Source organism: Penicillium pulvis (genome assembly GCF_028828015.1).
Source record: "Penicillium pulvis strain IBT 33274 chromosome Unknown contig_12_segment0_segment0, whole genome shotgun sequence".
Lineage (NCBI taxonomy): Eukaryota > Fungi > Ascomycota > Eurotiomycetes > Eurotiales > Aspergillaceae > Penicillium > Penicillium pulvis.
This window is the reverse complement of record NW_026643072.1, coordinates 1,627,173-1,653,054: the sequence shown is the minus strand read 5'-3', so window position 1 is coordinate 1,653,054 and position 25,882 is coordinate 1,627,173. Positions and strand designations below refer to the sequence as shown.

Genomic DNA, 25,882 nt, shown 5'->3' with positions numbered 1-25,882 from the left:
GAAAGAGCCCAAAAAAAAAGAATAATCGGAAAAATCGCATGGATTTGATTGGATCAAATTCCAACTGAATTTTTTTTCCGTCCGTGCGGAACCTCAGAAAGTGGCTTTTTGCAGCTTGATTGGCTGTTGGGACGCATTTCAATACCCAATTGAAATTTGCCTCTGAATCCGGTCGGAGAGAACAGAGAGACGCAACTGCAACTTTAGAGATACCACTTCTAAGGTAATCCAGAGCAACAAAAGAGCAGAAAAAACACTACCCTAAATCCCGGACCCTAAAACGTCATCATCACCGGTTTCAGTCCCGACAGGCCACTACTAAACTCGATCCATGGGAAATCGTCGCTCTTACCGTGAATCCCGCACCGTTCCAAGTCCTCACTCCCCCCACTACAGCTTGTTCTTCTCTCCCACACCCCAAATTCCAACGACATCGTGACTCGTTCTGTGGTTTCTAAAGGACCCATTCTTTTCTTTCTTCCACTTCCACTTCTTCCTGTCTTTACTGTGTGTGTTCCTCGGAAACGCAGTGTACACCTTACCCAAAAACCGCCCGTGCGTGGTTCACTGACCAAAACTCTTGACCCTCTGTGCGCTATACCCGGGTCCTGGTTCCACCCGTCGTCTTGATGAGTGCATCGACGTTCTCCGACGCCTCTCTTTCGCGCGAAGCCCAGAGGTTCGTAGACCTTTAAGCTCTTCTTTGTCACTTTGCAATTCATCCAATCTATTGTTCTATTACTCTTTTGCTCTCTCTCTGCGTGCTACACTTTCCTCCGGTCTAAGGCTTTTCCCACTGACTATGTTGACCAACACCAGTTCTGACTTTGACCTGACCATACGCCAGCAGCCCGACCGGGCGCGCGTGGCTGGGGGCAAGGAGAAGGAGCGCAAGCCTATCGATCCACCTCCGATCGTCCAGCTCCGGGTGCGTGAGGAGGGATCTTATCTAGCACAGTGAGTAAGCCCTCTTTTTTTTTTTGAGACCCCTCGGTTGAGGCGGAGAGAAAAGCGAGCCTGCTAACCCCACCCGCAACCAGACACTATCTGCAAAGTCCCTACTATTTTATGTGCTGCAGCTTGTACGATGCTTCAGATGATCGTCCAGTGCCGGTCGCTCCGTCGACGGCGTTAGCAGGAACTCTGGTCTCGTCTCTTCACCGGCTGAAGGACGTGGATAACAGTGGTAAGGGCCCGCCCGATTGTGGGGTAACGCATTGACCTTGGAGCTGACCAGCTTTGTAGATGGAGGATTCTTCGTCTTTGGAGATCTTTCGGTGAAGATTGAGGGCGAATTTCGATTGAAATTCACCCTGTTTGAGATGCGAAGGTGAGTCGCGTGCGCGATCGCGGGAACTCGGGCGGAGTACTAACGAGCTCGAAATCCAGAGATCAAGTCACCTACCTCAAGACCATTATTTCAGAACGTTTCACAGGTGAGTTTGATCCGAGAGTAGGAGCAATTGCTTTCGATTGTGCTAAATTGAGGTAGTTTCACCCCCCAAGAGCTTCCCAGGCATGATGGAGTCCACGTTTCTCTCTCGGTCTTTTGCCGATCAAGGAGTCAAGCTGCGCATTCGCAAGGAGCCACGGACTATGATGTGAGTGACCAATTCAAGAGGTTCAAGATCTCAATTTCTGACAACCAGCGAAGGAAACGTCCTCGACCGGATGAGTTTCCGCAAGCACTTCCTCCTCGGTCTCCGGATCGCCAGGCAGTTCAAATTCCTCCTGCGGCGGCGGGCTTTGGCGGGTATCCAGCGACCAGTCGGGAGTATGCCTACTATGGAGCACCGGTCAAACGGACGCGAACTTCTATCGACTACGGTCGACAGAGTCTCTACCCGGAGACGGATACCCGCATGGCTCGTCCAATGGAGACTTACGCTCAACCAGCGGCCATGTACGGACAGCCCAACGCCTACCAGAATCCTGCAATGCAGTACTCGACGGGCCAGGTGGTACCAGATTATGGGGTTCGTGTTTCCCCACAGAAACGATGGGCTGAATGGCAAAGCCTCTCTTAACTAACATTTGGTTTTGTACAGATGTCTTACGGTCTCCCACCGTCAGGTCCCATGTCCCAGATGCCAGACCCATCCGGCCAAGCTCGATCTAGCCAGCAAGCCGCCGTGGGACAGCTGATGGCGATGAACCAACCTGGTACTCCTGTACGGCACCCCTCTGCGAACCAGTGAGTTTGGATTTTGGGAGGACCCTGCTAAGGATTTTCTTTTGTTTTCGCACGCGACACAGACCCCGGATTCGACTGGAGCGATGATGGCCCAGGGATACCCTCGGGCTACATACTCGACCGGTTCTACTATTCTACCTCCGTTACAGCGCAATCGCAGTTATCCGGCAGGCACCAATGGGACTGGCACCCCTCGAAACTACTTCGACCCGCCTTCTCCATCGGCTACCCCAATTTTGCCATCTCAGATGGCTCCTGAAGGTGACCGATACGGCACTGCCTTTGACCCCTCCGGATCTCCGAATGGAACCCCTCAGTGATTGGGATTCCAGCTTTTCCCTTCTATTCGCTCGTTTGATAAACGTTGTGAGCCTGGTCGTTTCGACCTCGACGGTCCTCCTTGGCTCTTCTTATTGTTTCAATTAAAAATTTCCTGTCTGTCTGGATAGACTGGGGGTGTTAGATATCACGCTTATGGTTATGTCTCTGGGTGGCTTTGGGTCTTTTTGTTTACAGTTTACAGGCGCAATTGGTGGGTAGAAATGGGTGGAGGGAGGTCTTCTGTCTTGGATTGTTTTTTCTACTCCGTTTTCTTCTTCTTGTTTTCGAAAGGAAAAAGAAAAAGTCTGTTTCATTCTTATTTCTTCATGTACATATTGGACCCTGTTAGCAGTCCATTACTGTTTCTTTTTAATCCGTGGTTCATGCAACTTGCTTGCACTTTTACATCGCTCCTTCCTCTTCTTCACTTGTGACTTGTTTACCTCTTTTCTGAACTTTCTTTACTTCCCCCTCCTTACCAAACCCCGCCATCATGGATTCCTCCGAAAGTCCTTTTAGCGACCTGGATATCTTTGCAGACTGGTCCGGTGATCCTGCAGATCATGTGGAAGTCAAGCTTGTTGTGGAGGTGAGATCTCAGCCCTAACCGCAGCTACTGCTTAAGTACTGGGGAATGTACCACTAACTATAACATCAGATCCATTGCAGACCCTTCCTCGACAAGCCCGTCCTGAACACCCGTTTACCAAGAGAATTCGTCGTAGATTCCTCCCTCCAACTCGCCCCGCCGAAAGCAACCCTCGCTCAGCTCAATGACCGCGAATCGGTGGAACGAGACTCCCGGACACCCGAAAGCCCAATTGTGAGCACGGACGCAGAAAACTCTTCGATTCGTCCGGAGAACTCATCGGAGCAAGGTACTGTCCTACTTGACACTCCAAACGATGACTTTCACGGCGCCACTATCGTGAACAATGTCCACAAGGATCCCCAGGAAAATCACCCTCTCGGAAATATCCTTCATTCTCGGAAGAGAAGTGCCAAGACTGCCTCGCTACCTGACTCTATCTCTGATTCTGAACGGCCGATTGGTGGTATCAAGAATATCAGGAATAATGGTAGCCTGTCTTTTCATCTGTCTGGCACCTTGTCGAATGAGTCTAAAATGAATCGGCGCAGTCTTATACCGCGTCCTGTCGGTCTGTTCTCTCATTCCCATCAGGCGAGTGCGCCTGGGAGGGTTCCGGTGTTGAACTCGGGATCTGGATCTGAGTCTGGATCTGGGTATTTGTTGCGAGAGAAATTTGCGGCCATGAGGAAGTCTGATGAGAATGTGAATGTTAATTCAACCGCGAATACGAATATGAGTACACCGAAGATCTATGGAGATGATGGATTCATGCTGTCCAGTCCTTTGGCGGCCATAGTCGACAATGTGTTCGACAACGCAGTCAAAAATTCGATTGGGAAGGCAATCAACGAGGGTAATGACTCGAGTCTCCCTGCAGCTGCATATGTCTCTGGAGGCAAGGATGGAACTAAGTCTCGATCAGATACGCTTTCCAACGTGGTATCGTGCGGGACTCCGTGCGACATCCATAACATTCTAGATTCATACGGGGTAGTTGACGATTACCCGAATGGCCCTGTTGAGCCACTTTATTCTGTTCAAACTCCGCGCTCGCCCCTCTCGCCATATGGTTCATTTCTCGACTTGTCGGCCCCTCAACTTAACCATGAGAACGGTGTATTCCGCATCTTTTGTCCTCGCGATACCAAACCCGCCGTTTACAAAGCGACTATTTCATTTATCATGCCTATGGAGAAGGGAACACCCCGGGGATGGCTAAACTTTATTATTCCGGGATTACCTCGACTGCGGAATAATTGCACCGGCTACCTTTATTTCTGGACCCCTCCCAGTCAAGGAATAGAGTTCCGTACCACCCATTTGAAGCGACACAGCCTTGTCGAAAGCTGCATGATGGGCCAATTTCCAGTATTTGAAAAGCTAGTTGTTCCGGTGCGGCCTTGCGATGGACGATTTTATGGCTTCCTCAAGGACTTCAAAGTGACACAGAGTATTCGTGCTGACTTTCCCGACGAAGATGATCAAGATCCACAGACATGGGTTGTTGAATACCATGTGGTATGCACCATCCATCTTATTCAGCGTGACTTTTGGGCCGAAAAATGTGGCTTAACTCTCTATGTGTATGGCGGACCTGATACTGAATTCTCTGCTCATCTTCTTGAATCCCACGAGGGATTTCAGACAATCAACCTGAACTCATCGCCTGACGCTCGCATTGGTATCGCAGAAGTTCAAATTATCTGCTCGCCTTCCAATCTGAGCATGTTTGCCATTACTTGGAAAGTCCGACTGCCACGGAACAGTCCCATCTGGATGCCCCGTATTCGAGGCACTGTGGATACCGATGGGTTTGTTGAGGATCTGGAAGATCGTTACACGGTGGCAGAGGCAAACGGCACTTATGAAGTCGTAAACGTCTCGCCCGCTCCCAAGCCTGACGCATTTACAGCCCGTGCCCCTGACCCTGAACCCAAGTCCAACAGTACTAAAGGATCCTGGAGTGTGGCCTGTTTCATCCTTATAATCTGTATTGTGTGTTTTGTGAGTCGAACCACGTACCGTCTCTACGATGAGGGCTTTTTTGATGGGCCTTTAGATGGGCCTTTAGTTGTTGCAGCAGACTCGGTTGAGGTAATTCCCATCGGGGACAGTCCTGATACGGCCGTTGCCATGACCATCCCCGTGACTGGTGAAGCCCCTGTTCCAGCTCCTGTTGTTCCAAATGTTCCTGTCTCTCCCACCACTGTTCCTCTCCGAGATCAAGTCGATTATCTGCTCGGTTGGCGAGGACCTTACTGAGTATGCTGGCGTAACAAAAGTGTACCACTAGTTGTATTGTAATACAGACCAAGTTATCAAAATTGACGACGTTATCTCATAAATGAATCAATGCTTTAGCAAGTCACCTCTAGATCAATTACAACCCAGCATAGAATCCCAGAACCTCCTCAACAGCCCACTTCAAAACAACATCCATGCCTAAATTCCCCCGCCCCGGCGCAACCCTCACACCAGCATCAGCCCTAACATCCACCCCTTCCCCAACCCTCTCCACCAAACCACCCTCCACACCTTCATCAGCAATAAGCAACCACGCATGATCCTCCACATACCGCGGCCAAACAATATCATCCACGTACCCAGGCGGATCGACCCAGAAATTTTGAGGCGGACGATCATCTTCCGCTTCGAGGTCTATGGGTTCGCCCTTGGATCCTAGGCTCGATTTCGTTTCAGGCTCCGGTGCATCTGGCACAGGTCCAATAGTAACATACCCACTCCGAGCTTCACGACGAGTCTTCACATTCGTATACGAAGCTGGCAAGAAAAGCGGTAGGTGAATCTGGTCTTGGACGACGCGAAGTGGACTTTTGTCTTTGTTGGCATCGGGCGCGGAATATAGAAGGAATCCTTCCATGAAAGCAATGGTTTTTGGTTTTTGGGACTCGGTGCCGGTGCCAGACCCAAGTCGTTCACCGACAAGCCTTCTTAAGTCTTGTACTAATCCGTCCTCGACGCCGGAATCGGTCTTGTCGTTTTGGTCTTCTTTGCTCTGCAGCCTTGGTGGTAGTTTTCCGTGTTGACGGACATAGGCTAGTGCCTGGGCGAGGAAACTGGTGTCGATTGCATCGGCTGTATCCCAGTCTTGGATTCTTTCGCCGGATTTCGTGGTTGTGTAGGGGATTCTACGTGGATGAAGATTAGCTCGTTGGTCTGGACGTTTGGATGGTGGCTAGATAGGGGCCACATACTGGTCATCGGGGTAATAGAAGTCATCTTCATGAATAATGAATGTATTCAATTTATTTTCCGTGCTGCCTGTTCCTGAGCTCGGCTGCATATCCACCCCGCAGAAGATCCGCTGCAGGAGGCGGGCGAGGGTGGTTTTCCCGCTGGAGGAGGGGCCGGAAATCCCCACTACCAGTGTGTTGGTCTGTTCCCTTGCTTGCGAGTCTGCCATTTTGTCTGGATGGCTTGATTGGACTTGGGAAATTGAGTCGCTGACAAGAAGGAGGTTGATTTGGTGAGGGGCTTATCGGGGCTTATCAGTTGGGGTTCCTAGGGTTGCCGATTTAGGTTTAGGGCATGTGACAATCTAGATCTTGACGCTTGGACCATTACAGATTTCAATGTGGGACTTTGACGTAAATTTAGCTCAGGATGTCTTGGAAATCGCGTGGACAATCTTTCCATACAAAAATTTCGATGTCTTTGATCAAGTGCCAGACTACATGTAGGAACATATTCCATAAAGACCGAGGCGGGGTGTAAGTCACATGAACTTAGCTTTAAGAGCACAATGATATTTCTAGAGTTAGTGTCTGTTGAAGGTGGCATACATGGTAAGATAACCCAACATACTGCGCCAGACCAGACTGCTAATAGCTGAAACCATTGAAATATCTCAAAAGGCAATCTGCCTGCGGTTTCTGATCGCATCATTCACTGACACTTGCACCTGTTGTACACGCTCGAATCGCATAAACGCACAAGACTCACTTTCGAGGTGTGAGAACAGCCCAGCCAGCGAGATAAACTCCTTTGGACAGTTGCCATTAGGACAGTGGTAAGCCTTTTGCTTATGAACTGGCGAGTTGATATGCTGGTTCAAAGCTTTGGATGTATTGAACTCGCGATGGCAGATGTAGCATTCCCAATTGTAGCCGTTGTGAGCGCGGTCGGTCACGATGTACTCCATATGCTCTTCAACCTGCCAACCGATCTGCTTGTTGGTGATCAAGCCTTGGTGGTCAGAAGCCTGAACGATTTTGAGAAGAGACTCGCGGTTCAGATTGGGAGCGTTGGGGCAAGACCCAGTCTCAACGTGGTGGGAGGCGCCACTGGCTGTCACAAATGCAGTTTGGCAGAAGGGGCAATTGAATCCAGTGCCACGGTGAGTACGCGAATTCCGGTGCTTTTCATCCTTATTAGTGTTATTTTTCTCGAAAACAGCAATAGAAAGGAAAGTCACCATGCGTAGGTTGTTGCTGTTCTTGAACTCGCGACCGCAGGGAACACAATAGGTTGCCCAATGGTCCATGGAATTCATGTGATTGTTGACTGCGTTCCGACTGAAGAATTGGCCGGTGCAAGTTTCACATTCAAATTGTGGAGCATGATGGCCCAGTGCATTCATATGTTGGTGGCAGGATATCTGACTGCGAAAACGGCTGTTGCAACTGTCGCACTCGATCCAATGACCGTAGTCATCCATATGCTCATCGCAATCGTCCCCATAATAGAAGGTATCGGTACAGGTCGCACATTCGTACATGGTGAGCAAAATTGGCGAAGCGTTGGAAACGAGGGTCCTGAAAAGCTTTGGGGGGAAGTGGTGTTGAAGAGAAAAAAGGAGTCCTAGCTGAGGGTGATGGAAAGAGAGAGATGCAGATATAGCGGGCTGCAGCTGAGTTACGAACGAATCACATTCATGGTTCAATCCCTGTCAAATTTGGTAGCCGGGGTATATAGACAAAGAGATAGGTTGAAGGAGGAGGTTTCAAGACTACAGAGGCCCAGATAAGAGCTTAGATACAGTGGGGCAGAAGGCCCAGACACGTTCTCAAATCTTCGAATCAATATAGCTCGTATAGGTGACGGCATAGAAGCGTCCTTTGGTCTGGTCCTACACCGCCTTCTCCTCCCCACCTGATATCTGCTTATATCGAAACCAATACACAAATAATATATATACTCCTTTTGAATACAACTAGAAATTGGAGTGGAAATAGTCCTCTATATATCTCACATTGTTTTTTGGTAGTCAAAGGGCCCAGATGATTGAGGCCACATGATACGTCACATGACTAGGTCGGGTCGCTGTCCTATTCAAACGTCACCGTTTATAACTACATGTGAATCACAAACTTAATCAGCACAACATTTCTAGACTCCATTACACTACCTGATGCACGTTATACTCAGCGCTGTGTTGGACCATACCCACGTGGTCACCCATTAGATTGACAGATCGAATGACATGGAAAAGCGCCCCACTATGTAGTAATTTGGCCCACGATCCCAAAGTCTAACATGTAGAGGCATGATCACCTACCAATACATAAGGGGCAGGAAAATAACAAACCTGGTCTAGCGGTACTCGCGGGTAGGTTTACTAGTATGATATGGGCCTGCTTATTATGATCTCTCGCCCCCAATATCTCACGAATGTGGGCCATCATTGGGCATTCCCATATCTCCAACGTCTTTCAGTCTCTAGCGCCCGCTCACTTTAAATTCGAGTGTTCTCAGCTCCGAGTCAATAGTTTAGCTAGTCTTGGTAAGCCTGTCTTTGATACTTTCCCTGCGAAAGACCGATAAGTTGCAAATATAGCCGAGTATTTTGTCCATTGACACGCTTCCGACTCTGCTGTTCGTGATGTCCTTGTCATTCTAAGTTTGACAATCAGCTTATACGAATGATAAAATTTATATTGTAAAGTGAACTTCCTATCTAGCATAAGAAGGTAAATCATTCCGAAGATGACATGGACATGATTACGGTCAGATTTCTGGGAACTAATTTATCAACCAAGAATGAGCACTCCAAGCTGATGACCTATCAAGGTTAGGTCCATTCGATTTTATTGGCCAAGGTAAATATTCCACGGGGAATATTTCCCTCTGGGCAGGATCTCTGCTAATCTGCACATACCAGGCGCAATATGTGGAGAATGCGGGGATAAACCTCGAGTTCCATCTCGCTGAGGAAACTTACCCCGGAGATCAAGCTTGGCACTAGCCATCATGACCAATCACCCTTCTACAATCATGCACCCTACGTCTCGTATTCTGGAATGGCCTCAAAAGGCTACTTTTCCCCGGATTGATGATGTACTGGTTTTCGCTACCCCACGGGGAAAGCAGGTAAAGTGGGTATCTCATAAATTCAGCTTAAAAGGCGCCATGGAACTCCCCGAGTTGATGTATTAAATTCAATCATTCCAGACCAATCTCAGTTGAATATGGATACCGCTAAGAAACCGAATCATCCGGATGACCATTACAAGGGTGACGATGATGTTGAAGAGATTGAGAACATCAAAGTCGATAACATCAATATCCAGACAGAGCTCAGCAGTATTGAATCAACAGCCGCCTCTAAAGCAGCCTGGTTGTTCTCAATCGTCGTCTCCATTGGCGGATTCTTATTTGGTATGTCCTCTCCTTTCTTTACGAAGCTTCATGGGAGAACATACATTGATCTCGCCAGGTTACGACACGGGATACATTTCTTCTGTCCTGGTCACCATCGACACATCCCTCGGCCATGTATTGAGCACAAATGAACAAGAAATGGTGACCTCTTTGACTAGTGGTGGTGCCTTGGTAGGAGCGATAGGGGCAGGCCTAACCGCCGATCGATTCGGTCGTCGCTGGCCAATCTGGGGTGCTTGTCTGTTGTTTGTGATCGGCTCAGTGCTTCAGACATGTGCATTCTCTGTCGGCCAATTTGCCACAGGGAGATTCGTCGTCGGTCTTGGGGTAGGAGGTGCCGCCATGATTGTTCCTCTTTACAGTAAGTCTTCTTCCACTCATGGAACGCTCTCGCGAAGGCTCCTGCTAACGTACTTCATCGTCATAGTTGGAGAGCTGGCTCCTGCGCAATACCGTGGCCGCATGGTGGCATTTAACAACATGAGCGTGACGTTTGGTCAACTAGTCGCCAGTGCGATTGGTGCCGGTTTCGCTGGGGTAAATGGTGAGGGGTGGAGAGCTACTGTAGGAATTGGGGCAGTCCCAGCTATCCTACTCGCAGGGCTATTAGTTATCTGCCCAGAATCGCCTCGCCAGCTTGTCTCTCATGGCAAAGTTGATGAAGCACATGCAGTCCTCACACGCATCTACCCTACGTCTACTGAGGGACAACGTCAAGCAAAAATCACGTCCATTGAGCTTTCTCTTCAAGAGACCTCCAATGGAATGTCGGAAGATTCTCTTTGGACTACGCTGAAAAGGGTCTTCAACACTCCGGCAACTGCCCGCGCGGTCGTAACGGCTTGTGTTGTCATGGCGATCAGTCAGCTCGGCGGCTTCAACACCTTGATGTATTATGCCGCGTCCTTATTCTCGATGGTCGGATTTAGCAACTCTACTGCAGTCGGAATCACCGTTTCTGGTACAAATTTCGTCTTCTCATTCGTGAACCTTGTCCTTGTTGATCGATTTGGTCGCCGAATCATTCTAACGGTCACTGTGCTTGGAATGTCAATATGTATGATCGTAGCTGTTGTTGCGTTTATGTATATCCCCGTGAATCTCCAGACTTTGGAAGTAGAAACTTCACAGGTCGGTTGGCCGGGTGATCTTGTCCTCGTCGCCATTATATGCTACGTTGCATGTTTTTCATCGGGTGTCGCCACCATCGCCTGGATTGGTATGGAATTGATTCCACTGGAGGTTCGAGCCGTGGGTACCATGCTGGTATGTTTGCTCTTTTCCCATCAAAACGTCTTTCAATACTGACATACGATAGAACACTGTTACCTGCTGGGGCTGTAACATCATTATCTCTTCGACATACCTCTCTATGATGAAAAGCTGGACGCCGAGTGGTACATTTGGATTCTATGCCGCTATCTGCTTCTTTGGTTGGATATTTGTTGTTTTCTTCTACCCCGAGTGCAAAGGTATGCCACTGGAAGCTGTGCGGGAAGTCTTTAGTAAGGGCTTTGGAGTCCGGTATTCGAAGCAGTGGCAGAGAGACCATAAACACGACGCGAAAGTGGAGACAATTGTTATGGGTCACTAAATTTGAACAATATAACTTCCATGCCCTGAAATTAAGGGAGCCATCCTATTAATCGCCACAAACTAAGCCGAATGCCCTCACTAAACATCATCTAAAGTAGTCGTTACGCGATTACGTGGGCTGTATGGATCCTAGTCACAGTTGACCCACGAGCTTCAAATAATTCATCACCTCAATATCAGTCCCCCACGCACTCATGTCACAGTAACATTGAACAATTGTCTCCAACGCGTGCGGGGTTGGCATTCGGAGCATTCAGGAGCCAACCACGACACAGCGATCTACAAAGTACGCTTGAAACTCGGAGGATCTACATCTTTTGTTGCAATTGGGTGTTAGCGAATGGGTCCGAGCAAATTCAAGTCTCTGATTTAATCAAATATAAGAAAGTGGAATTCCATTTCCTCAGACGACGTCTTTTTCAATCCAATCAACAGACAAAAGCCAACATGATACTCAAACCCTTTCTCATAGCCCTGGGCCTCCTGTCTGTAGCCCAGGCCATCAAACCCTTCACATGGAATAAACAAACATTCCTCCTACATGGTAAACCATTCCAGATAATCGGCGGCCAAATGGACCCCCAACGCATCCCCCACGAGCTTTGGACCGACCGACTAGCCAAAGCACGCGCAATGGGCCTAAACACCATTTTCTCATACGTCTACTGGGACCAACTAGTGCCTGAAGAAGGCGCCTGGGAAACAAGCGGCAACAACGACATCGCACGCTATTTCAAGATCGCCCAAGAACAAGGACTGAACATCGTCTTGCGCTCTGGGCCCTATATCTGCGGCGAGCATGAATGGGGCGGGTTCCCTGCTTGGTTGAGTGAAGTACCCGGTATGGTCGTTCGAACAAGTAACAAAGAATACCTTGAAGCCGCGAAATTCTACATCGATCATCTGGGCGCAGAATTGAAGGATTTAATGGTCACAAATGGAGGTCCTATACTTATGGCCCAGGTTGAGAATGAGTATGGCTCTTACGGTGATGATCATGTTTATATCTCTTCTTTACGGGATATGATGAGGGAAGCCTACGGTATCCCGCTATATACCAATGATGGCGGGGAAGAGTCGATGCTTATGGGTGGCCAGATACCCGGTGCACTGGCCGAAACGGACGGGAGTCCGCAGACAGGATTCGCGGCGAGGAATGAATATGTGACTGATCCGAGTAGCTTGGGTCCTCAGCTTGATGGGGAGTACTATGTTACTTGGCTGGATCAGTGGGCGAGTAACTACACGCACGAGACGGATGTTGGAAACACCGCTGCTATTAAGCAGGTGACTTCCGACTTGGTTTGGATTTTGAAGAACGATAGTTCGTTCAGTATCTACATGTTTCATGGTGGCACGAACTGGGGATTCCAGAATGGTGCTGATTGGGGGGATGCGCTGGAGCCCATAACCACGAGTTATGACTATGGTGCACCGCTCGATGAGAGTGGACGGACGAATGAGATCTATCACGCAATCCGGGAGATGATCGGTGCATATGTTGGCAATGATAGCATTCCTGATCTGGTACCCGAAAGTCCATTGATCACTATCCCATCCATCAAACTCGAACCGGCCGTGAGCATGTTCGATGCACTCCCGGACCCGATTCGGAAGACGACGCCTGTCAATATGGAAGCCGTTGACCAGTCCACTGGGTTTATTTTATACCGACACACTGCTACCTCTGCTATAAGCGGGGTCGTGAAGACGGGCGACCAACCTCGAGACCGGGTCCTCGTTTACGTGAACGGGAAGCGTGTCGGTGTAATCGATAGCACGTACGAAGTACCGAATACCGTTTCTGTCGCGTTGAAGAAGCACGATGTTCTCGATCTGCTGATTGAGAATATGGGTCGCGTGAACTTTGGTTCCAAGATTGTGGATCAGCGGAAGGGAATTGTAGGAAATGTTACTGTTGATGGGATGGTTCTCTCAAACTGGGAGTTGTATCCTCTTCCTCTGACAACCCCTCCGGCTGCCGCAGCTACAGCGCCCCAGGTGACGACAACATCGGGTCCGATCTTCTATACGGGATCCTTTGACGTTGATACAATGGGTGATACATTCCTCGAGCTACCAGGGTGGACGAAAGGCGTTGTTTGGGTGAATGGTATGAACCTAGGTCGGTACTGGGTTATTGGGCCTCAACAGACACTGTATCTTCCTGGTGTTTATCTTCGTGAGACTGGAAACAGTATTACCGTGCTGGCGCTGGAGCCTACTGGGGATGAGGGTGAGGTTCGTGGGATCACGACGCGGAACTGGGGCAATAATCCTGATCCTGATATGTAATAGTTTGGCTTGGTTTTGTGCATATAACGCTGGAAAGATACAGGTAGCTTCCAAGGTTGGTAGATGTACAGTTAGCTGTCATTTTGAGTAAGGGCAACAGAAGCTAGGTTTTTATGTTTAGCCCAAAGGGCGATATTGTACATGTAAAAGAATCCACCAACACCAAGCTGAACGAAAGAAAAGTAAAGAGAAAAAGGAAGGTATAAGGTCTCAAGGCCCAAAGAGAGACACTCGCGCGTTCTCAAAATTGCCGTCATTGTCCGGAGGAGACGTATCAGGGAAAAGAGGGCGCGGAGATAGAGAGTCGCTGTCACCCTCAACATCATTTCCCAGCATTTGCACACTTTGCGCAAAACCAATACGCGATCTCTTAGGCTTGAGAGTCGGGAATGCTCTATTCTCCGGCCAAGTGGTCGCATCAGAATCAGCATCAGACTCTGTCGCGATGGCTGTGTGAGAACGCTTCCTGGAACCTCCTTCTTCTGCGACCTCATTATCTGGGATAGGCAAACGATGACGATCAAAGAAGCCCGTCGGACGATCTAAGTATGCCGCGCCGGAAGAATCTTCTCCAGGCATATCCAGGAAAGGTTCGTTCTGGATAATATCACTCATGGCAGTGTCATCCAACAAGCTCTTCTCGGCGTGTTGCATCTCTGCTTCAGACATCTCCTTCCTTCGTCTCAACATCCTGTCTTCGAGTGTGTCTTGTAGAACAAGCGTCTCAACGTACACGGTTCTATTTTGACCGATGCGGTGAGCACGTTTGATCGCTTGACTTTCGACGTTGGGTTGCCAGATGGGGTTGACTATGTACACGCGTGAAGCTTGGGCGATATGAAGACCGTGCGAGGCTTGGCGGAGATCCATGAGGAGCACTCGGACGTTATTTGATTCGCGGAACAGTGTCAAATATTCCGTGCGAAGCTTGGGGCTGAGGGTACTAGCGTAGATACGGAAATCTATACCAATGAGCTCGAGGCCTTCGGCGATCCAGAAGGCGGAGTTTATGTTGTCGTAGAAGATGATAATCTTCTCCGCCTCTTGATGCAGTAGAACTTGGTCAAGGAGATAGGTGAGTTTGGCGGATGCCGTGCCGACAAATGAGGTTTTATTGAGAGGTGAGTGCGCTGGGAGTGTGCAGAAAATGTTGCGATTGAAGGTCTTTTTGGGCGATTTGTTGGTCGAACTAGGACTAGGTCTGGCTTTGGAAGGGATTGCAGGCGTATGAGCGGACTCCGGGGCACCCTTTGTCGAGGTACGTTGATGGCTCCGCCGGAGATCTTGGCGCACAGTGATACCATGACCCGACAGACCCTGTGTGGGGTCAATCTGTCTGAGTTGCTTCGTAACATATTTCTGCGCAAAGCGAGCCTGGGTAATGCCCATAAGAAGCGGACCATCCTCTATTTGAGGGTCGAGTGCCCAATGGTCTCGATTATCTTCGGGGAACTCCGCCACAAAGACACCAAGCTCATGGAGGCTTTGAAGTTCACGCCACCTACTAGATTGTAGGGCCCCGCGAGCAATCTCCACACCCTTGTTCAGTTGGTTGATGTCTGCGACCGTCATGCTCTCCCGCTTTTTTTCAAGGTATTCAAGCGCAACTTCAACTGTTTTCGGCAAGTCTTTGTCAAAGCCCACCCACCAGAATCCAGCCTGACGCAAGTTGTTGATGGTTTGGTTCAGGCTCTTGCGGTTGCTCGGGTCGAACATGTAATCTGGACCTTGGCGCTCAGAAGTGATTGAATTGACAGCGAGGCTAAAGAGGAATAAATTGATGGACAAGCGGTCATAATATGTCGGCCGGAGATAAACGACCTTATTGTAAAGCTTCGGGAGAGTAATCTCTTGACTGACCACGTCCAGTCGATGTCGCAGCACTAGTCCTTGAAGCGTTGCACGTATCGCCGGTGTTTTCCGTCGCTTGCCATCTTCTCCAAGAGGCTTGATGTACTTGGTCCAATCAGCAGGGTCATCTGCCCGCGAGTTCGACCAAGGTTTCAAATCCAGGAATTCAATCACAATCCGTCTGATCCTGTCTAGGTCCTTCATCTCATTATCAATCGCATTTCCGGTCTTCTTTCGAGTCTTCAGTGCAGCAGCAGTAATCTTTTCGGATGACTCCGTGTCACTCGTCTTGGCCTCGAGCGAAGCGAGACTGACCTCAACTCCATAAAGTCCAGTAGATGGCGTACCGGAAATCACCCAGCGACGCTCAAAGTGGAGTTGGTTGATAAGATGAATCATGTTCGTTTTCGAGCCACTTCCTGCGACATTATGACCTTCATCAACAATCATTCGTAGCCAATGAAGCTCCGTAAGAGGCGACTCAATCTGGACATAGCTGTTGCGCCGATTGTGTGTAGCCTCCCCCGCTTCTCGCTCGAAACGAGTCTTAGAGAACAAAACAACGTCATATTTCATGAGTTGGTCAGCAGAAGGTGTTTTATCGGACCCCGATCTCAGGATCAAGATTTTAAGACATTCGGTGTGAGTCTTGATTTGATTCTCCCAATGATCCACCAGGTTGTTTGGGGCGACAATAATGGTACCGGAGCAAATGCGGATGCGCTTTGATGGTGGTCTTTGATAAGACATGCTATTCCGGCCTTGGTATCGAGTCTGATGTGGCGGAATTTCATAGAAACCACACTCACGTTCACACGCCTTTATACACTTGTAATGATACGCGCCTTGTCTTCGTTTTTCAATAAAAAAGTTTTTCCAAGGTTGAGAATGGCGGCCGACAGCAGCAGCAGCCATATCCATGAGAGATCCCACTTTTTCTCTGACTGGTCTGGGATCCGGCTTATCCGCTGGGGTTAGATACTGGATCGGAATCATAGGAACATGTCCACGGGTAGCACAGATAACAGCAAGACAGATAAGTGTTTTCCCACAACCCATAGTCTCTGCAAGAATGCCTATTCCGAGATTAATACCTTGACAGAATCAACAGTTGGGTGAGTAGCTTACCTCCACAAGCCTCGGAATACATCGATTTTTCACGAACAATAATTCCATCCTCCTTGTCATAGTAATACTCCACGCCCGTAGGAGTCTGACAAGGCTGCAACCGTGGATCAAGCATCTGTGCCGGTTGCGCCTCCCGCTGAACCATAGCAGCTGCAGACCGACGCTGATACGGATACAGCGGGGTTTTAAGGCCGTACGCCACAAAATCGTCTGCAGACAACAAGTCCTCCATAGCCCCTTGAGCCCAAGGATCTTTCATAATTTCCACGTTAGGATTTGGATTTTCAAGGGTATTGAAAATATACCAAAGGGATTCATCTTCGGCGCCATTCGAAATGTCGGCATCTGGTGTCTTAGCGTCGCGCTGCCCTGTCCATGCTTCAGGAGAACAGTCAATCTTGGCCATGATTTGTTTGACGGCATTTCGCAATTTCGAGATTGATCGTTGGGAGTGACGTCGGCTCGTCATATCCGTATTGATCCATATCTCGAGATTAGTAGAATCTTTGATGTCATTGTCTCGAAGCCAACCAGATTGACGCAACAATAGGAAACTTGGTCCCAAGATTTTGTCTTGAAGAACATCTTTACTTAATGCGCCCACGGGAAGCCAAATACTGGGATTTTCCTGGGAATGCCCATTTTGATGAGCCGTGTCTGCAGGCACTAGTTCAGCTGATGCAGCGGTGGTGGCGGAAATATCAGGAATATCCGGGGCCTTTGGGGCCTGCACAGTCTTTCGCGGTCTAGTCTGGGTTGCCTCTCTGTTCGGTTCCCATACTGACTGCAGCATCCATGCACCACCCAGGCCACTGGCCTCTGGGTCCCAGGGCAGCATGCTGACGAGTTGGCTGCAAAGGAGAGTTATTAGATCAAAGCTGATAGATCATACGGGCAGAACTTTCACCGCCTTTATGGGACCCACTCGGAACGGATCCTCATGAACTGTCACGCAATGTTTGATTGTCCCGCGCATTAGTCGGCCCACCTGGCACACTTGGAAATCGGGAATCTTGATTGGTGTCGCAATTTCCCAACATGTGGGACGTAATCTTGGGAAGAAGGCGAATGAAGGAGAGTACCGAGAGAAGGGATTGGATGCAATGCGGGCGCAATCAGGTTATCGTGTCATGCAGGGTATGTCAAGTTAGGAAGGACTACATTTGCGGAGTACAATAAGACTATTCCAGATTCAGATTAATATTTTCGTTATCAGTGTACTCAATACACAATCTATCGTATTCGCAGCCACCATCAAATCTAAAATGGATGGGATCACTGTGTCAAGAAATCCTCAATCTCAAACCCAACGCGCTTCAACGCCTTTTCTTCCAATTCCCGCGACGATCCAACAACCTTTCTCAGCACGATGGTCCGCGCATCCTGCAACCGTACTTCAACGGCATTGCCACCCGCGCGCTCCAGCTCCTCGCGACTACACTCCCGGATATAAACGGTGATGTCAGGACCAACACAGGCGCGCCAGAGCGACGCCATCCACTGCCAATGATCTAAGGGAGCGTATGAATCATGGATAGGGATAGAGCAGGCGAATGTATCCGCAGTCGTAATCTGATACCGCGGTACGAGCGCAATAGGAATATTACACGGACTACCGGGTACACTTGGGGAGACACTAGCATCGGAGCCATTCTCACTCGATTGTGCAGGTGAATGGATCTGCATGTTCGCAGTCTTTGGGATGAGAGATTTAGGCGACAGGTTCAACTTGTTGGTTTCCTCTTCTGGGCTGGAGCGGGAACCAACGGACATGGCTGTTGAGATGGACTTGACGAAGCTGACCACTTCATCGGAGATACGATGCCATGCTGAGATGGTGTCCAGGTAGTCGACGGTTGCGTCACCCATTGGACCGCCTTCTGAGTTGGGGTCGCGTTGTGGCTTGATGTCCGGTCCATCGAAAACACGGACGTGGTATTTCGGTTCCCTCCTTAGGATACGGTGGAGGTATTCCACGGCGACTTGGACCAGTTCGGGATCGTGGCCATCGACTGCGATGACGGGGCCTCGAATTTGGGGGCTGGATTCCCGGAATGAGGGGACCAAAGGCGGCGAGATTTTTGCGAGGACTTTGATCTTGTTGAGAAAAGGGATTGTCATCACGGTGGCCTCCACGCTGGGTTCTGTGGAGAAACTTGGCGTAATGGGAGTCATGACAGGTGTGCCGGTCTGCAGCGGTGGTAGCTTTAAACTCGGGTCTGGGTGTGACTGGCCCTGTACGCTGCTATATTGGCGTTGTGGATGAAGCATCGGAAGCATGTTGCGAGGTTGCATGTCGGGACGAGCACTATACGGAGCTGCCGAGTATGGAGACTCGGGACTCATGTCTCGACGGGCGATCATGCCCGGCTTGGGGGGGATTTGGGGAATATGGGAAACACGACGGCGTTTGTTGTCTGGTGACCTCCCACCGATCTCTTCTCCCTGGCGAGAACGAGAGCGGGAATCCAATGCGTCAATTTTGATCAGCTTGGGCTCGTCTCTATCCCGGCCGTGCGAGCTTCTAGCTGTCATGACGGTTTTGTGTGTGCCAGGTGCTGAGAGACCTGATGGTCGGTACTCTGCCGTAGCAGTCGTGGGGGTGAATGGGGTCATTGGTGATGGTGGATGCATAAAGCGACCACCACAGCGAGTGCAGTGCGTGCCACCCGTTGTATTGTTACTGATACCCGTGCCAGGGCCGCGACCACCGCCATCCCGACCACTTCGTCGGGGCTGGTAGCGATAGCCAGGGTATTGCTGGTTGTGACGGATTTTCTCTTCCTACTGAGAATCAGTTATGTTCAATACAGAGATGACCCAGTCAAACTTACCTCCGCCAAAGTCCTCCACTTTGACTTCTCTTCTTCTGAAAGATTCCTCCACTGCACTCCGATGATTTTGGAGATATCTGGATTTGCCATGCCCGGATTATGAGCTACCACGGTCGCCTGATAGTGCTGTCGATACAAAATAAAAGCTTTGAATCACGTATTAGCCATCCGATTCTCTCAACGCTGACTGCTGGTCTAGCTTTTGCTTCAACCTCTTAAATCAAAGTAAAAAGCACTTGCCATGCTCATTTAACTGTGCGGGTTGCATTAACTCACCATTACGGGGCCGGGGAACTTTGGGATCCGGCTGGCAGAGACAGAAAGTATCTCTTTCCTTAGCAGACCTCACCGGACTCGCACTGCCAGAAGAGGAAGACGAGCGGGAGATTTCCTTGGAGGTCATAGCACCAGATGGTCTCACCACGAGATTAACGTTAGAATGTCCATTCGATATAGGCGTCATCTGATCACCCTGAAGGGGAATATCCCCTTTGTTCAAGACTGCCATTTGCTGATGGGCTTGTTGTACATCGTTTGGCCGTTGGTCGGCATACTTGAACGAGTCCTGGCGGCACACCAAAGGTCCGTGGGACTTGGGAAGGTCACTCATAATCTTGTGGTCGAGAAGGTCGCTAGGTCTGACTTGGGGAATGTCATAGTGCAGACCAGCTGGAGCGGGGAGCACTCGGTCCCAAGACATTTATCTATAAGTTTGTCGAGAGGGGCAATAGCCGCCACAAACAACCAAAACAAGGAAATCGGCTTCGAAAGCCACAAAGAAATAAGATCAATGTTTGGGTGTGATTCAACGAAATGGCGGGATGAAAGCCCGCGGATCCCTAACAAGAGGAATAACCCCCCACGAAAGAGCAAGGGCTGTAAAGAGTAGAGAACAAAAGTGCAAGGGGAGGAGATGTGGTTCGTGGGAGAATAATTGAAAGAGAAGTTGAAAGAGAAGACCAAATGAAAAAGCGACAATCCGGGGGAATGATCTCAAGTGTATATCAGCAATCCAGATGGGAAAGACAAAGACTGTGGACCTATTTTTGCGGTTTCTTTGTTGTCTTAGGGCCATTCGGCTCGCGATCCCTGCCAAGTGGCTTGTCCTTTGACAATAGATCCCAGATGAATCTCGTTGACAATCAGGCCGCGCCAACCGAGCAAGAGCGAAATTCTAGACCAGAAAAAAGAAAGTATAGATCGGAAATCTGACAGGGGAACTGGACAAAAAAGTACGAAACGATGACCTTGGAACTACAATCTCATCCATGGTTGAGGATGCTAGGGATTTGCCTAGTTACAACAGGAACCTGAACCATTGAATCCCGAACCCAAGGAACATGAGTTTAATCCATTTAAGTTGGCAAAGTAACAGCAAACGAGATCATTGTTTTCTTTGTCTCCGGATGCGGCGACTCGCAGCGGATCCTGCATTGAAGCGCGCGTTGATTGGTCGCGGCTGGATCTTTGGTTCCCCGATAAATCGAACAAAGAGAAAAGCAGCAAACATCGTCTTCTTTTTTCCATTCGCGCAAACAAGAATTATTATTCTTCCAAATCATTTCCCCCCAAAGGAAACAGAAAAATATTATAGAATTTAAAAATTCAATAAGACATCGGGTAGATGCAGATCAGCATGTCACCGCTCCGATATGATCTCATTGCCGATCGCTCCCCACACTCCGTGCAACTGTCGAGGAACAATACTACCTTATACAAGAATTTTCTTTTCCCTTTCTGACGTCCTTATGTCAAATCATTTTAGTCAAGTGGGCCCAGGTTCACACGTATCGGCTACTACCGTGCCTCCCCGATTTGTTCGCCGCATCAGGCACGTTTGATAAGTATGACATCGGGTACCGACTCTTATGTTTCGGGAGATATGCTCATTCGTCATCTATATACTTTTGATAGTTTTTACACAATGTCTAAGCTGCAAAGCCCCGGGTGTGGCGGCGTTTCTTAGACTCTTGGTTCAAGAGAACTCCATCAATCCCTTGGTACACTTCCGTCGCCATTAGTCGGTGGGCAGATGGACCCAGACTCATTTCGTTCCTGTATCCCGGTCAGTGAAAAAGTCGTGAAAGGTGTCGATCTTTGCCGTCCTCGAAAAGAATGGAAATCCAAGGGCACTTACCAGAACAGATACTTGTCTGGGTGTTCACACTGTTTCCTATCCTTGCCCTTTGACATCATGACCTGGAACGAACCCGGTGATTCGACGCAGGCGTCGGCGACGTTTTCCCACCCGGGATCCTCGTTCGTGCCCAGTCCACTTTCCGCCTTGATGCCTGCCGCAAAGAGCTGCCAGTCGCGAATACAATCTAACAAGAAGGCATTCGTATCAAACAAGTAAATCGTACCCTTCTCCCAGGGCTTCGCCGCCTCTCGTAGTTTCTGGTTCCAGTGGCCCAGCATCTTAACGGCGTTCTTGTACTCGTCGCCCTGTGAGGTGAATGCGGACGGGAATGCCGGTAAGAAAGTCACGTCGATGGACTGAGTCAGAATCACCTTCAATTGATCGGAGCCCCAACGCTCGGAGAGAAGGTTCAGCTGATCCATCACGGTCTGGACGCGACGCTCGATGGAGGCGGTGGCGGTGTCATAGTCCTTGGCGACGAGGGACCAAATGTCCCAGATACCGAAGGAAACAACGAAAATGGTGCGGTCTTGGCGGGACTTGATCTCGTCCGCGGTCAGGCCTTGGATGCTTTTCTGTTCGGCGTCGAGCCAGTGCTGGAGCTGAGACTTGAAATCGCTGAGCCTTGTCTGAGACAGGCGGCCCAGTACGTCTAGTTCGGTGTTGTCGACTACGGAGCCGGCGTATTTGCCCCTAAGTACGGACTTGGCTGTCTCGGCGAGGTTCTCCTGGTGACACGAGAACTATTGTGAAATCATCGTCAGTGCACAAATTCAAGACATATTGAGGATGATAAAACACAAGGTGTCGGGTACAAGCTTCCCCGGACTCAGACCCGACTAAGCCCAAGACCAAGGCCAGAACCAGAACCAAAACCAAAACAAGACATTGACAACCCGCCTGTCGAGTGGATGCTAGGTAACTCACTTTCTCACAAAGCCAATCAGTCCAGACCTTCCCTTGTGGCTCCTCTGTCTCATTGTCGCTCCATGAGTCTCCAAACACGACCAATCGTCGATCAAAGTCCGCCGCGGTCTCAAACTTGCTCGTCGCGAGCGGAACAATATCACCAAAATTGCGAGAGGTTAGGAACCATGCCGAGTAGAGGATTGTGCAGACGGCGATGGCGCAAAGGGCGTAGAATCGGTTAAACAAGCGCATCATACTGATAAAGAGCGCACCAGGCGCACGAACGGATATATACCTCGATTAGAGGCGTAGAATGATATCGGAATAATGTACAACCCGTAGAGGCCAGAAATCTCCAATGACCCTGAACTCCTTAGTTCCTCCGGTCCCGGAAACCCGTTGCGATCGGAACGGGAGTCGCCACTATCGTGCTGTCTCTCCCTACTGTCAGTTGTGAAGACAGGTGAAGGTATGTAATTATCGCAGATTCGTCACTTCGCTCTCGAGAGCGTTGAGAAAAGAAGAAAAGGGGAGATAAGATTGTAATCGGAGGAAGTCTTCTCCACCGGGAGAACCGGCAAAAAGTAGCGGGGCCCTTGGAAATCCACGGATAGGAAACGAGTATTTTAAATTGAAAGGAAACCCTGAACGCCTCTTGATTTAATATAAGATTGCAAGGAATGAAATCTCAAGCTTATTGTTGCGACGATCTGACCAGGCCACGCGGCCAGGGCGGGGAGTCCAACGTGGAAACGTATCGCGTGCGGCGTCGTACTGCAGCCAAACCCAAAGCTTGTTTCGGCTCTCTCGATTTCCGCCGCCGCATACGAAGTGGAGATCGTATTCGATTTACCTTTATTTCAGTCGCATTATCTAATGATCTTATTCATTATTATACTTTTTTGACACACTGACCCTTTACTATGAAGCGCCGTCTTGAATAGACGGGATATTGCAGATGACGAATCCTTACGCGCCAACGGCTGCTTGGTGCAATGGCGCGGTCGGGGTTGAGCCCCCTTGAACCGGTATGCTGTACGAGACGTACGAATGCCAAGTCGTCCCATCAAGGCAGTGCACAACTCCTGTGGATATAAAAGACGTTATTTTAGTCTTTGATGAGCTATTTGGCTTCATGTTAAAGGATTCTGAGCGAATTAAAACGCAAAATATGCTGCCTCTTCTCTTTTAAGCTCCACGTACTCTGTATACTTGAATATGCGCATCATCCACCCACCGCTGATCGCCCCATATGTAATATAATCCTATAGACCAGCAAAGACAGCCTGGTGCAACGTAGGCTTTATGCCGCGAATTTGGGCGAACTGTCAAGACTGCAGAGATTAAGTGATTTGGGTCGTTTGAAGATTGAAAATAGTCGATAATACTAGGCAAACGCCAAAGGGAATACTCCTTGTAAAGATCTTGCCTGTAATAGATTTCGGATGAAAGAAATCCTAGACAATGCTGTCCATGGTCTATAGTTCGTAAAGAAGGTGCACAATCTGCCAATCCTGTGACCTTATAATTCAGGTGTCATATCCTGCCTCAGGCGTCAAGCATGACGAAGCGCTCTCACGTGACAGCCTTAGCGACGCTGACTGTTCCAAGACCTAAAGAGGCTAGCGTCGGCTGAGTCAGACACACACACACTCGCTACACCAAACCTTTGGAACTCGCAAAATCCACACGACCGAACCCTTCAACCTCACCTGTCGACAACTCCGCGCTACCGTCTTGACCGCGCAACCCCCGTCAAGATGAAGCTCAACATTTCCTACCCGGCCAATGGGTCGCAGAAGATCGTCGAGGTCGACGACGAGCGCAAGCTGCGCCCCTTCATGGAGAAGCGCATGGGCACCGAAGTCAGCAATCCCCGATCCTTAATCTTCAATCCACACAAATCCACACCACCACGACCCCGATACAAAAAAAAATAATATTACACACAACGCGAATAATAAGAACGATTGGGCTGATGGGTTTCTTTTCGATTAGGTTGTCGGTGACTCCCTCGGCGATGAGTTCAAGGGTTACCTGTTCAAGATCACCGGTGGTAACGACAAGCAAGGTACGACAACTCCTCTCACGACTCTGGGGATGCTATTGGGAATACGATTCAATACATGAATGGGACCATGATTGCTAACTTGAATGTACAGGTTTCCCCATGAAGCAGGGTGGTACGTCTACACTGACCCCTTCCTGAATATTCGACCAGGAAGACCGCACACAAAATTTCCAGCATACTTATCGATTCTCTACAGTTCTCCTCCCCACCCGTACCCGTCTGCTCCTCGCCGATGGCCACAGCTGCTACCGCCCCCGCCGCACTGGTGAGCGCAAGCGCAAGTCCGTCCGTGGTGGTACGTGAAGATTCTTTTCTTCCCCTCGACAAATTCGGAATCACCCATTAACATGATACTTAGCCATCACCGGTCTTGACCTCTCCGTCCTTGCCCTCTCCATCCTCAAGCAGGGTGAGCAGGAGCTCCCCGGCCTGACCGACACCGTCGTCCCCAAGCGCCTGGGTCCCAAGCGTGCCACCAAGATCCGCAGCTTCTTCGGTCTTGACAAGAAGGACGACGTCCGCAAGTTCGTCATCCGCCGCACCGTCACCAAGGAGGGCAAGCAGGACTACACCAAGGCCCCCAAGATTCAGCGTCTGGTTACTCCCCAGCGTCTGCAGCGCAAGCGTCACCGCATTGCCATCAAGCGCCGTGCTGCTGAGGCCGGCCGCGAGGCTGCGTAAGTTCCCTCATGGAGATAATCTCTCCCGGATATATTTGACTGAACATTTCACTAACCTCCTTCCAGCAACGACTACGCCAAGCTCCTTGCCAACCGTGTCCACGAGGAGAAGGCCAAGCGTGACGAGCTCCGCAAGCGGAGAGCTTCGTCTATGCGGAAGTAAATCTACACTACGGTGTAGTAATTCATTTCCGTGGGGATGTTTAATCGAGGGGAGCTTCACGTTACTGGGATGATTGAGGGATTCACAAAAAAAAAGAAGATCACTCCCAGCAACGCGGATATGTCTGATACGAAAAAGGGCTTAAAAAAGTATGGGGGATCAGGTTTTAGCGTATAAGGCGAATGGTTTGATCACCCTACCCCGGGATGCTACTGTGATTCGGGCCTCGGGGCGATGCATCTGTGCTGAACCTATCTTTTGACTACCCTTTTTTGAATGGAGTGCATGCCAATTTCAATGTTTTTGTTTCATCGTGATTGCGTGTAGTTGTAAGCCTCGTAATGTGCGACCTCCCCACGTTCCATCTAAGCCCTGTTTACAAATGCTGCAGAGTCCAGGTATTCAAAGCATTTTAAACGTACCAAGTGTCTCCAGGCTGGTAACTGAAGATCTTACAGGCAATATCCCAAGGCCCAGCTCGAGTCAT

General features: G+C 49.5%; 10 protein-coding genes across 10 annotated transcripts; 5 read left to right on the top strand and 5 right to left on the bottom strand.

The window, feature by feature from the left end:
* Positions 1-629: 629 nt before the first annotated feature.
* On the top strand, positions 630-2,514 carry vosA (the record flags this gene model as incomplete). The annotated part of the gene is made up of 9 exons (XM_057061367.1): positions 630-679; positions 820-957; positions 1,041-1,186; positions 1,246-1,330; positions 1,390-1,436; positions 1,493-1,601; positions 1,655-1,976; positions 2,049-2,171; positions 2,257-2,514. The coding sequence occupies 9 exons, from the start codon at positions 630-632 to the stop codon at positions 2,512-2,514; spliced, it is 1,278 nt and encodes a 425-aa protein (XP_056925329.1).
* A 494-nt stretch (positions 2,515-3,008) lies between these two features.
* Positions 3,009-5,369, top strand: N7503_001819 (uncharacterized protein; the record flags this gene model as incomplete). The annotated part of the gene is made up of 2 exons (XM_057061366.1): positions 3,009-3,104; positions 3,174-5,369. The coding sequence occupies 2 exons, from the start codon at positions 3,009-3,011 to the stop codon at positions 5,367-5,369; spliced, it is 2,292 nt and encodes a 763-aa protein (XP_056925328.1).
* Positions 5,370-5,487: 118 nt separating this feature from the next.
* On the bottom strand, positions 5,488-6,531 carry N7503_001818 (ribosylnicotinamide kinase; the record flags this gene model as incomplete). Its single annotated transcript, XM_057061365.1, has 2 exons — positions 5,488-6,256; positions 6,323-6,531. 2 exons carry the CDS (start codon positions 6,529-6,531, stop codon positions 5,488-5,490), a joined length of 978 nt encoding a protein of 325 aa, XP_056925327.1.
* Positions 6,532-6,975: 444 nt separating this feature from the next.
* Positions 6,976-7,845, bottom strand: N7503_001817 (uncharacterized protein; the record flags this gene model as incomplete). Its single annotated transcript, XM_057061364.1, has 1 exon — positions 6,976-7,845. One exon carries the CDS (start codon positions 7,843-7,845, stop codon positions 6,976-6,978), a length of 870 nt encoding a protein of 289 aa, XP_056925326.1.
* Positions 7,846-9,535: 1,690 nt separating this feature from the next.
* On the top strand, positions 9,536-11,322 carry N7503_001816 (Major facilitator superfamily domain general substrate transporter; the record flags this gene model as incomplete). Its single annotated transcript, XM_057061363.1, has 4 exons — positions 9,536-9,725; positions 9,784-10,089; positions 10,156-10,994; positions 11,047-11,322. 4 exons carry the CDS (start codon positions 9,536-9,538, stop codon positions 11,320-11,322), a joined length of 1,611 nt encoding a protein of 536 aa, XP_056925325.1.
* A 449-nt stretch (positions 11,323-11,771) lies between these two features.
* Positions 11,772-13,619, top strand: N7503_001815 (uncharacterized protein; the record flags this gene model as incomplete). The annotated part of the gene is made up of 1 exon (XM_057061362.1): positions 11,772-13,619. The coding sequence occupies one exon, from the start codon at positions 11,772-11,774 to the stop codon at positions 13,617-13,619; it is 1,848 nt and encodes a 615-aa protein (XP_056925324.1).
* A 210-nt stretch (positions 13,620-13,829) lies between these two features.
* On the bottom strand, positions 13,830-17,436 carry N7503_001814 (DEAD/DEAH box helicase; the record flags this gene model as incomplete). The annotated part of the gene is made up of 2 exons (XM_057061361.1): positions 13,830-16,546; positions 16,599-17,436. 2 exons carry the CDS (start codon positions 17,434-17,436, stop codon positions 13,830-13,832), a joined length of 3,555 nt encoding a protein of 1,184 aa, XP_056925323.1.
* A 437-nt stretch (positions 17,437-17,873) lies between these two features.
* N7503_001813 (putative HMG box transcriptional regulator) lies at positions 17,874-20,132 on the bottom strand (the record flags this gene model as incomplete). Its single annotated transcript, XM_057061360.1, has 3 exons — positions 17,874-19,382; positions 19,433-19,578; positions 19,709-20,132. The coding sequence occupies 3 exons, from the start codon at positions 20,130-20,132 to the stop codon at positions 17,874-17,876; spliced, it is 2,079 nt and encodes a 692-aa protein (XP_056925322.1).
* A 1,228-nt stretch (positions 20,133-21,360) lies between these two features.
* On the bottom strand, positions 21,361-22,736 carry N7503_001812 (uncharacterized protein; the record flags this gene model as incomplete). The annotated part of the gene is made up of 3 exons (XM_057061359.1): positions 21,361-21,487; positions 21,570-22,315; positions 22,500-22,736. 3 exons carry the CDS (start codon positions 22,734-22,736, stop codon positions 21,361-21,363), a joined length of 1,110 nt encoding a protein of 369 aa, XP_056925321.1.
* Positions 22,737-24,100: 1,364 nt separating this feature from the next.
* Positions 24,101-25,693, top strand: N7503_001811 (40S ribosomal eS6 domain-containing protein; the record flags this gene model as incomplete). Its single annotated transcript, XM_057061358.1, has 6 exons — positions 24,101-24,346; positions 24,480-24,552; positions 24,644-24,664; positions 24,749-24,847; positions 24,911-25,229; positions 25,299-25,693. Coding segments are annotated over 6 exons (855 nt in total), but the record flags the coding sequence as incomplete, so codon positions are not given.
* Positions 25,694-25,882: the final 189 nt, after the last annotated feature.